At 46.6% G+C, this 12,148-nt stretch overlaps 1 protein-coding gene across 2 annotated transcripts in view; it reads right to left on the bottom strand.

Moving 5' to 3' along the window:
- CPQ (carboxypeptidase Q) overlaps positions 1 to 12,148 on the bottom strand; it is a 65,568-nt gene that overhangs the window by 38,743 nt on the left and 14,677 nt on the right. For both annotated transcript variants that reach the window (XM_078593675.1, XM_078593676.1), the window contains exon 6: positions 4,135 to 4,246. In XM_078593675.1, coding sequence (XP_078449801.1) covers positions 4,135 to 4,246 — 112 coding nt within the window. The remainder of the gene's footprint in view (positions 1 to 4,134; positions 4,247 to 12,148) is intronic.

Genomic DNA, 12,148 nt, shown 5'->3' with positions numbered 1-12,148 from the left:
TGTTTACGTGACAAATCTCTTACTAATTTGCTGCGTCGGGTGGTGGAGGGTTACGACACATTTATACTTACGCGATCTAACCCAAAAACCTTTATCATGAGTGTCACTCACCCATTCAAATGATCACAACCTCCTTTTTTGTCTGGCCTAGCAAACTCCTGCCCTCGCGTCCCTTCAATCCATCCCGTAAACCCGCAACCGGGATTGATTTCCCTTCCTTGTTGCTCTTCACCGGCTTTCCATGCATTTCTGCACTCGCTGCAAACACTCACAAACTGCTTCCTTATACTTCGATTTAAAGCTTTCGTGACTGCAGGGATTCATCTTCTTTGTACTTTTGGTAAAGTCACGTAGAAGGGAAATAATAAAATAATAAAAATAAAACAAAATAAAATTCTCAGTGAGAATTATTTTATTATGTTTTATTTTTATTATTTTATTATTTCCCTTCTACGTGACTTTACCAAAAGAACCAAGAAGATGCTTCCTTATACCTCACACACCTCTCTCTCTCTCTCACCCCCTTCTACTCTCCTTCCTGCTAATGCCCTCCCGTCTCTCATCCTCCTCCACTCGCGCTACTAACTCGTGTCCCTCCCCAGCCCCTTCTCGTTATCAGCACAGCGGCGTGGCTGTCCAGTGTGTGCAGGCGGTGCCACTGCACCGCGAGTGGGGGGAGGGGGGTGCATGGACCAGAGAGGGGCGCAGGTGCCAGCCTATGAAGAGAGGGTAACGTGGACAGTGGAGGGAGGTTCATCAATTCCTTACACGAGTGCCCACGTTAACCCGGCTATGCCAACGATCCACGACCAACCAAAGGGACTCCCTTTCAACCCTCCATCCTCGTCTCTCTCTCCTCTATTTTTCTCAGCAGCCAAGTCCCTCCTTAAAGCTCATCTCTTACATCTGGCCTTTCCCACAGCACCCTCCTCTGTATGTGTTTTCCTTCCGCTCCTCACTCCACTTCCCCCCCTCCCATTTAGCATGAAAGCTCTTTGAAGTGGGGGACCTCGTGCATACGCTCGAGTGGTTTGTTGTCTGTTTTTAGATCAGTGCATTCGCGGTCTAAACTGATTCCGCTGCGAAGCGTTCTTGTGAACAATTACGGCAGAGTTGAAGCAATACACGACCATGGCCATGCTCTTCATTGATCCAGGAATGCCTCGCTGAGTTTCAAGACTCATTTTTTCGTAGCACAGTCCTGTATTGAGTTGGTGAGCCATTTCATTTATTGAGTGTTTAGTTTGTGGCAGAGGTGTGGACGCGAGTCATGTGACTTGGACTCGAGTCAGACTCGAGTCATGAATTTGATGACTTGCGACTCGACTTGGACTTGCATAACAATGACTTTGTCCCACCTCTGGTTTGTGGCAGTAACCTGGAGTGTCCAGAGAAACCCCACACAAAGGAGGGGATACTACTCAAAGCTCATGGAATAAATCCACAGTAAGACCCAATGTGTGAATACGGAATCTGTATGTGCATTAAGCACATTGCTGATCTCTAGATTTGAAGCTTTCGTGACTGCAAGGATTCATACTCTTAGTTCTTTCGGTAAAGTCATGTAGGTAAAAAATGAAATTAAAATAAAAAAATAATAATAAAATCACGACGTTTCGGAGGCAACACAAGTCTGCATCTTGATGCAGCAAATCTGGCAGTGACGGTCCCACCTGACGACGGAGACTTGTGTTGCCTCCGAAACGTCGTGATTTTATTATTTTATTTTTTATTAATTTTAATTAAATGTTTTACCTACGTGACTTTACCGAAAGAACTAAGAGTACATTGCTGATCTGTCAGTTTCTGTCCACCTTGTATCCCTATGCCTTACATACAACCAGTGGTCACCCATCCAAGAAACTAACCAGATTAGACTGGTTGCCATTCATGGTGATTTTGTCATAGGTGATGATGATGGTGATGATAATCGGCATCCAACATGTAGTGGCAAAATAGTTTTGCATCATAGTTCCATTGTCATCACTCTAATCCACCTCCTTCAATGTTTTTTGCACAGCTAGAAAAAAACCGAGAGAACGGCAGTGAACTGCTTTAATAGATAACGCACCTGAGTTTGTGTTCAACACAGGTAGAACGTTACTAATTAGAGCATGGGTTTGTTGTTGTTGTTGTTGTTGCATTCACCAATGTGCCTACTCTGGTGTGAAATCTTTTAGCCTGTGGTTTGGCACATTTGCATCATTTGTCTGCGAGAATGCAAAATCGAATGTATTTGTTCCTTGTCATTTAAACTACATTCTTTGAAAGTGCAGGGTGGAAAGCACGAGTGTGTGCGATGCTTCTCAGCTGATGTGGGCAAGCGCATTGTTCGTTTCCAAACCGACGTTCATCAAAAATTAAATGTCACCTATTTAGGTCAGTGGAAAACATTTTACGCAAATCACCATGTGCTCCGCAGACATTCCTTAGCTTTAGAAATGTGCATGTGCATGGGAAACAAGCCATGTAATTTCCACTAAATTTCAAATGTGCATTATGGCTTTAGAAGACCAGTCATGCATGGAGTTAAGAACTTGCTAATGCTGACATTGTGAGAGGATGAAATGAAAAAAAACCGTCATGCATGCATGACAATAAAATGTTTCTTTCTTGACACTGGGGAAACAAACTCTGCGTTGAATCGGATATCACAACGAGTATAACCCCGCTGTAAGCTGTGCTCACATTTGAGAAAAATTCGATTAGAAACACACGCCTGAGGTCAGCTGCACCCCCATCCTGTGCACCTGGGCTCCCAGCCTCTAGGCTGTGAGGCCGCGAGGCACTCCATGCCTGCGGGTTTTTTTGTCTTCAACGAGCGCCTACACCCAGGCCATGTGGAAAAATGTTAAAGTGGTCACCGGTGATGATGCCCGCTGCAATGGGAAGTCACCACAACTTTACAACAGCTGTCGCCACTTAACCCGGTGTTAGTTGTGATATATGGGAGGGGGGGGGAGGGCTTTTGTTAGCTTCGGTCTTAATGGTAACCACACGGGAAACGCAGAGAAGGGGACGTAATGTTCGTTAATGGCTTCGAAGATTGGTTTTGGGGGCGGTGACATGCTAGGGCTTTCTACGACAGGAAGTGCAGTAGGATCTTGGTTGTTGTTGCAAAGTCTCTAAAAAGTTGCCGGCTTTTTTTCTTACGACTTTCAGTTTTACAAATGTAGATTGGAAGTGAAATGGTCCAGAACGCTTAACTTTGATTGCAGACCAAGGATCGAATAGCAAATGGTGAATGAAAGCTCAAATCCTGCAGCTCGAATAATTTCACTCCCCTGTGCGTGAACATCAATGTTCCACTTTTTAGCAAAAAAAAACAGTGGTAGAATTTACAATTATGTGATTTCACTAGCACTAAAAGCAATAAATACCTTAGCTGATGCATGTTCCAAATTGGTAAATTATTTCCCACAGTACTACTCAAAGTATGATAATTTCAAACAGGTTACATTAACAAACTGAGATGGATTGCTATTGATTAAAAAAAAATCCTAAAAATTCCCATGTGAATTTTAAATTCCGGAATCATTTCCTGTCAAATGTAATAGGTCCTTTGGGGTTTTCATTGTTGTCCTAAGCAGGTTCTTCACAGACACAGCACTCTCCCTCCGCTCCCAGAAAACACACACGCCAAGCCACCACCACCACCGCCGCCACCATCAACACTACTCTACCATGCGAGCAATCGCTCCCAGCGTCAAGAGCACTTTTCCACGTCCTTCCTGAGCGTCGGAAAAGGCTTTGCCACATGCAAAGACAAAGATCCTCGGATAGCCTTAATGGACTTTTGAGGCAAGTGTTGCTAGCGAGCAACTATGAAGGCCGTCACGGCACACGAGGGGGTGGGTGGCCAGCACCACGCCCGGCCGCCTTTATCTCCCCAGCGGCGATGTTTACACACCGCACCAGGTCCTCATTTGAGGCTGAGTCGACCTAGGGGATGCCCAGGACCGATTCAGATCAGTCACTGGTGTTGGCCGTGAGCAGCAATCGGACTCGGGTCGCCGGGTTCGTAGCACAGCACGCTTACCGCTATGCCACCACTCCCCACGCGCACACACACACACAATCTCACACGCACACAATCTCACACACACACAATCTCACACACACACAAGCACTTGCCGAGGTCTCGAATGAGTGAAAGGGCCTCCCAGGAGATGAAGGCTCCGCCACCGTCATCCATGGCTCCCTGACCGACATCCCAGCTGTCCAGGTGGCCACTCAGCAGCACCACCTGTCAATGACGATGAGAGCTCACAGATCGCACCAACACCTGGGGACATCTCCAAGCAAGCCCTTAACCTCACCACGAAGGCGTACGTTGTTTTCAGCATGTTTAATCCGTCTCCTGCGCCGGAAAACTTTATACATATGTGTGCAAACAATAATAAAATCATATTTTATGGCCCTTTGCAATTCCCACTGATGGATGAATGCCCCACCCATGCTGTGTCCGCCGCGGGGTTGTTTGACCGTACTTCACCTTGCTGGTCAATGTTCGCATTCACCACTGACTCGGAATTTAACTGAGGGTTCAATTGACCGGATACAGAGCACGGCGCAACTAACCGTTGTCCCACTGCTCCACTCCAAAAATACATTTTAAGGCAAAATATACACATGACATGACTATTGTCCTATATGTAAATAAATGTGTGTACCTATAAATATAACACTACTTTGTAGTTCCGGTGAAAATTGAAGTAGAGCAACAGGAAGCGGACAAAGAATACAAAAAAAACATGTCGCGACAAATATAAAAACATGAATTTATGAAAAAAAATTCCGACTAAATTTCTATACTCACTTGCAAACCTCACTTTGAATACCAACAGGGAGAGGACTGTGAGGGCTGCAGCAGGAGCTGCCACATCATCAATAGACCATCATCCCCTTTGCTCACGAAAACCAGAACCGCTCTGAAGTTTTGGTTGGCAGAGCATCGTGATTTTTCTTTGAAATTTATTTTGCAAGGAAGGAAACGGAATGAGTGCTGTGGTGATTTAACCAATGAAATCAGTTCATTGATCACGAAAAACAAATATTTTAGAAAAATGTATTATACAACAATTGGCATCCGTGCAGTGCCACCGAATGACGATTACGTCATGAAAGCACATTCCTTGAACCTCGTGTTTGAAAACTATTCACGCATGTGTGAACGTGCTCCTTCTTGATCTCCTTCGGCCACGTCTATTTCATCAATATTATTAAGATCCTCAGATGGTGCATTGCTCACTGTCCCACGGTCTCAGGATTCACACGGGGGGGGGGGGGGGGCGTGATGGAACCTTTGTGATTGTGGCAACTAAACTCTGGCCCTCCTTGCCACTTCGAGGTCAGGGTCTTCCAAGAAACTCACAAGTCTTCAAATCTCGACTACACACGTACAGTAAAACCTTGGATTGCGAGCATAATTCGTTCCGGAAACGTGTTTGTAATCCAAAGCACTCGTATATCAGTTGTGATCACGTGACGCTCGGCAGACAAAGCTATACGCGTGCTACTCGTACTGCAAGACCTCGCTCGTTTATTAAATTTATATTTATAAAAAAAATTAGCTCGTCTTGCAAAACACTCGCAGACCAAGTTACTCGCAATCCAAGGTTTTACTTTATCTGTTTAAAATGGCTTTCCCTCCGTTGAGTTATTTTCAAACGTATTTTTCACCTCTTATTTTTCTTGGTTGATGTTCAACTATTTCCGCCTTTTCATGCATAGCGCCACTGCGAACGACTGCTTAAGGGAGCGCTTTCTAAATTTAAATTATTATTCTTAGTGTGTATGTAAATAGCATGCTAATTGTATGCTAATGCAGTTGGATAGTTGCTAAATTAATCCATTTCAACGGTTGACAGTTGCAGCTGAATCCGGAACAATCTGGGTACCACTTTTGTACAATTGTCATTGTTCAGTCCTCAGCTCTCAGACCACGACAGTTTGTAAAAAAAAAAGTTTCATTCCATCGCATCCTTTTCTTTTAGCCCTCTCATGTACTTTCTGTTTGTGGACCCTGTGTTGTTCGGCATGATGTTCAACGTGTTGCTCCACGTCACGGGAGCTTCTTTGGTAACTGAATCTGAGAGCTGCTTCATAAACTGGAGCTCCCACGGCACGTGGCACGGAACGTCGGACATCGCACCGAACAACACGAAGGACACCCCCAAGCAACAAGCTATGCGGCACAACGGCGAGCAACTATGCGGTAGCCTTGTTTTTGTCCCTAGAAGGGAAAATGTGGCTGATAGGAACAACAAAGGCGTGTGACAGACAACCCCCCACGGCAGTTGTGAATGTGGCCTTCACCCGGCCATAAATATTCCACCCACATCTCAGAAGCAACACGGGGCTCCAATTACTCGAACGCGGCAAATAAAAATCTCATTATCATGTGAAATTGTTTTTGTACTCACGTTGATTTGTGTCTGCCGCTTTTATTATTCGGGTAGAAGGTAATTCAAGTGGCCTCTGCCATCTCTACGAATTAAGCCTCGCCACCATGGCATTACAAGTGGCAAACTGAACGTAAATGTAATCGCAATAATTGCATTATCTCTTCAGCTTACATTAATCAGAAAATATATTTGGAGCATTTAATTTATTTCTCCACTTAGCACAAAATTGCCAGTGCAAGCTGCACGGCATCACCACAGCCGGTTGCAAGTGACGATATTTCCCAGGCCTGGGTGGCGGAGATGGCTCAGGGAATTTAGTGGAACCGAGTCAGTGATGCTGCTAACGCGCTGTAAATTCGGCGTCACGGCTCGGCTCGGGCATGGCTCTCGGCTCTCGTCCCAAGCGAGCCGGCTCAAAGCCATTTCGAACTTGAGCCGGCTCTCAGCACGATTCGGGCTATGTTCAGGATCTCCATGAGCTGAGCCTGAGCCAAGCGACTGAGTGGCTCAAGCCTAAGCTGAGCAGTGTTAAGAGACCCTGCCGAAGTCAAGCCCGTGACTAACAATATGGCCCTGAGAGCCTGGGTTTGAGTATACCGAGCTGATGGTCCACGTCATCACCAATTATTAAACGTTCATAAAATTCACACTAATTTCGTTCATGTTGCTTATTATAAAACTAAACTTTTTTTTTTACCAGGTAAGGCCCACTGAGCTATATAGTTTTTTTAAAAAGTGACCTGGCCACAAATGATAGCTCAACGAAGCGGCTTATCACGCGGACATTTTTAGCAGCCAAATACTCTAAATGCATGTTAATTCTAAATGTGGGGAGAAAAACCAGAGGACCTGGAGAAAAATCCACACGACCACGGGGAGAGAGAACATGCAAACTTCAAATATACAGGCGTTAGGGTTGGGATCGAACCCACGCCCTCCTGTATACCAGGCGAGGTAGTTAACATCCCGCCAGCTCTGACACTTAACATGTTTGGGATGATTAACATGCGAGAAGCACCCGTTGCACTTTTTGCCCCGAGCATGGATAAAGAAGCTTCTTGAAGTCACTTCAGAAGTAAATGCTTTGATGTCATCTACTCGGGCCATTCACTGATATGTGATGATCGCGCTGTTGGCTGCAGAGTTCTGAATGGCAAATGTATTCATGTCATGACACGACAGTTGGAATCCCATTTGCGGATTTTATTTTTTCATCTGGGCCATTTTTATTCCCTGGAAGCCATTTAAGGAGCAATACTTGAGCTCTGCAGCTTTCCGAGGGGGAAAAACGCCGGGCACCATACCGATCAACGTACGGTAGCAACTCAACTTGCAACACACACCACAGTATTCGCTCGCTCGCTCTCCAACGGAGGGGAAGGACTCAGCGGCGTGAGGAACCGCAGACGAGCGGGAGAGGCAGCCAGAGGTGATAAGCCGGCAGGCACCACCCCACCCCCCAAGCTCTGTGCTCCTCTATATATTAAGTTATTATTGGCCAATTAATGAGTGTTTACACGCGTGGGACGAAACCGGAGCGCGTGGAAGAAGAAAAAAAACGCACGCGTGCTGGGGGGGTGGGGGACCAAACTCTCTCCCATGCGAATGGAACGGCTGGAGTCCACAGTTGCTGCACCACCGTCTCCTGGCACACAGGTTTATGGCACCTTCCATGCCCACAGGAAGGGAGGAGTTCAACAACATTTGTCCGTCCAATGCGCCAACCCTCGCCAAGAGGGTGCTGGATTACAGGCATGCGTGGCCACCGTCGACTGGCGAGTGAGTTTCCGTGACAATATTTGGGTGACAATATTTTTTTTAAGTGGACCGAGTTACTTTGAAGAGCTATGCACAGGGAGGTGTATCTAACACTGAGCACCTGCATTGACAGTGGTGCACAAGCACAATTAAGAACAGACATTCACCACATTCGTGATGAACACTGACTTACAGCAACAGCAAAATATACACAGTGGTCCAACGTTTCTGGCAATTGACCTTCTTCTGGGAAGCAACTCGCATGTGTAGCATGTTAAGAGCTGGACAGATATCTTATACGATCGTTTATGCTCACGCAATTGTCCCATCTGGAAGGGTGGTGCAGTGGTTATCACACTGCACTCTGAGTCCGGTGACCTGAGTTGGATACCCAGCAATCGATAATTCCCTTCACCAACCCACAGATTCCCGTGATCCAGTGCGTTCAAACAACCGGCATGACCAACATGGCATGGGGAGTCCTTCATTCCACAGTGAATTGACAGAGGGCTGCAATTGAATCATTCTATGGTGATTTTACATGCATATTGTATCTCATTTCATTACTAAAGCAGCAGCAATGGCAAACCCCCTGCCTATTATTGGGCGAGATTAAAACAGCTTTTATAAGACTACCGACATCATTGTGGAAATGGGAGTTAACCGACTGGCACCCAATGGAGTTCAAAGTTACGGGCAATGTCGCGGCGAAGCCTCGCCGGTGGTGAACACATTGCACTCAAGGGGGTTAAATAACATCGCAGAACAACACAAAACACACGGGGCGTCTATTGTCGCACGCGTGCGCATGGCGAATAATGGGAAGCAGTGGCGCAACGGTGAGCACGATGAGCACGCTGCGCTACGAACCTGGTGGCCCCGAGTTCAATTCCCGCTCACGGCCAACACCCAGTGATGTTTATCTGAACCGGTCCTGCGCCTCCCCTAGGTCGACTCAGCCTCAAATGAGTACATGCTGCGGTGTGTAAACATCGCCGCTGGGGAGACAACGGCGGCTGGGTGTGGTGTTAGATGCTTGATAACAGCAACTGCCCCAACAGTCTGTTATGACTATATGGGGGATCTCTGTATTTGTGGAGAGGGCATCTTTTACAAACAGTAAACCTCTACGTTGGTCTTGGTGGCAGTCTCTTGCTTTTAACGGAGTCTGGCCTCACAGGCATGCCTGCCCGCGAGGGTTTGTCACCTATCCCGGTTTTCCTATAACTGTGCTCTTGTGGAGGTAGCCAGAGTAGGAAATGTGTAATTGTTTCCAGTTGTGTAATAATACGCCTAGTGGCACAATGTATTCATGCGTGGTTCTCCCCTCTTCCTGTATTGCGATTTATTCCACAGACGGTCGCTGCATCGCGCGCTTCCAGATGCGCTTCTGCTGCCGTCTGGAACGCTCTTCCTTCTGATATTAGGAAGCCACTTGGAGCTTATAGCGCTTTTAAATAATCAAGATTGAAAACTCATTTCTTTAGAATCGCTTTTTTGCCATTTAGTTTGTCGTTCTTCCCCCGCGCCTCCGGATTACCACGATTGGCCACGTACTGTGCGAAAGAAAGTTGAACATACCGTGCATTCTAATTTGTACCTCAGGGGGTGGTAATAACTTCACTCGCCTGCTCCGATCTCATCACAGGGGGGGGGGGGTGTGGGAGTAGAGGGCGGAAGGGGGCGGAAGGGAGCGAGGTTGGGTAAAGGGGTGCTAGGGAGGGTGCCAGTGGGAACGGGGGGCGCGGGGAGCAAGGCCGGCACTCAACAGCGCACGGTTGAGGAAATCGGCAAGCGACAGTGGAATGACAGCTATGCAGACACGGGGGCCCAGGCTGGGGAAGCCAAGGCACATGGCAGGCCCCCCCCCACCCCCCCCCCGGCTTGCTCAGAAGTGCCTGGAATTTTAAATGAAGCCATCTTTTATGTGACTCTTTACACACGGAGTTTCTCCACTTAAGCAGCTGAGCGGTTCATCGACACGTTCATATTCAAGCGAATATGCAATGCTTGTGTACGAAACACACACACAATTGCAAATTGTGTTTTTCTTCCCCACCACCGCTATGTTGACGTGCAGCAAAGTGAGAGGATTGATTTTTTAATGACTTGGGGCAAAAACATCTTCCACAGCCGATTTCAGATGACTGTATTAGCGAAATGAAATAACGTATTAAATGTGTGTCTAACATTAGATTACACTATCCACGCACGCACATTTGAGCTTCGTGCCCGTGTGTGCATACGTGCGCACGTGCTGTCCAGCGGTCCATCAATTCGTTGCTTAATATCAATCCTCGAGGCTCGTAACAAACCGTGCCACGAGTCGTGCGTGTAAACAGCCATTATTTACCATTTAGTCTACTCTAAACCTATAGATTGACGTGTTTCAGTTACATTTTGGGCTAAAGGTACGACTCAAAATTGTCGCAAATGCGACGGAACAAACGGCAAATGAGACCAACAGAAAGAGTAAAAAATGGAGATCAGACAGAACCGTTTCTGGGATCGAATTGCAGCTCCCAATCACGATTAGCTATTCATCGAACCGGTTAGAAGTGGGTGATAACCATCCGTTCTAATGCAGACGTCGAGTGGCACGTGTTTATTTGTGCATGGGAGGGGGGGGGGTGGCGATTGGTCAATCGGGCTTCCACCCGAGCCCATGCTTGTGCCTGAAAGTAGAAAGGACCACGCGTACCGTAGAGATCGTTGGCTCTGCGAGATTTCAGTTAGCTGATCCTTTTTTCCGAACAGCAAAACAGTGATGGACGCAGTCGGCCACAGTTGCGCGCGAGACTAATATGGTGGAACAACTCCACGGGCCCAGACACACTTCATTACGGACCCCCCCCCCGCCGTCGGTACTTTTATTTTAAGCATCCCTGCATTTGCGTGCGTTTACAAGAGTGCTGTTACTGAAGCATGCTCCAGTGCGCATACTTAACATCGCGTATGCCTGGGCATGCATTTTTGTAGACACAAGGATAATTAGCATGCAAGCGTTTACTTTGAGCACATTCCCTTCACTTATGTCGCTTTAAAAATAGCACTATGTAAAAAAATGAGACAATCCATTAAAAAAATGCAACTGTGTGGAAGCAAGGACAAGGAGTGAGCCTTTGGGTTCTTGGGCATTATAAAGACAATGATCTAAGAGGCGTGCTTGTGAAATTGGGTGTTGCTCACTGACCTTCGCGAAGCTAAGTTAAAATCCAATGTTCTGGCCGCAACAGTGAAGTGCGATCGCGAGGCAAAGTGTCACGGTCACACGGCCGCCGCTATTGAGCTGCCGAAAATGTTGTGAACTCTTAAACACAGAGCCTTCAAAAGCAATCCATGCTACTAAGTGCACATGACCCATCAGATCAATGGCTTTATTGCAGTCCATTGATTCTTTTTTTAATACATTTCTCACACCATCGCCAAAAACCTCCAGCCACAGTGGAGGAAGAGGTGTAATTTCACGTTTTTTTCGAATTAAAACATTTGTGATAAGCGCTGCTGTCATGTAAAAAAATGTTATGACCATTGATGGAACGATGGCTTAAATATTCTCATAATTGAAATTCTTTGCTTGATTTATCACCTTACATTTCCGTGAATAAGAACAGGTTTTTTTTTACCACCCCATTCGATATCTTCTTATTATTCCACGCGTTTGTCCCACTCAAGAGGGGTCTGCTGTCCTTCCTAACATTCTCCACGCTGCCCTGTCCTGTGCCATCTCTTTTTCCGCTCCTCGGGCCACCGTGTCCGATCACCCCACATCGCCCCCCATCCCACCTCTTCTTCCGCCTTCCTCTTGATCTCATTCCTTCCACTTGCATCCCTTGCACCTTCTGATCCACGTTATTTTCCTGTTGTCTCTCAACATGACCGAACCACACCAGCCTTTTCTCTCTCTCTCTCATCTTCTCTGTGATTTCTACCACCTTGAGTCTTCCTCTCACTTCTTAATTTCTCACCCCATTATTATTTGG

Source organism: Lampetra planeri, chromosome 4, assembly GCF_965212315.1.
Source record: "Lampetra planeri chromosome 4, kcLamPlan1.2.h2, whole genome shotgun sequence".
NCBI lineage: Eukaryota > Metazoa > Chordata > Hyperoartia > Petromyzontiformes > Petromyzontidae > Lampetra > Lampetra planeri.
The sequence above is the reverse complement of the archived record's forward strand: the minus strand, read 5'-3'. Positions and strand labels throughout refer to the sequence as shown.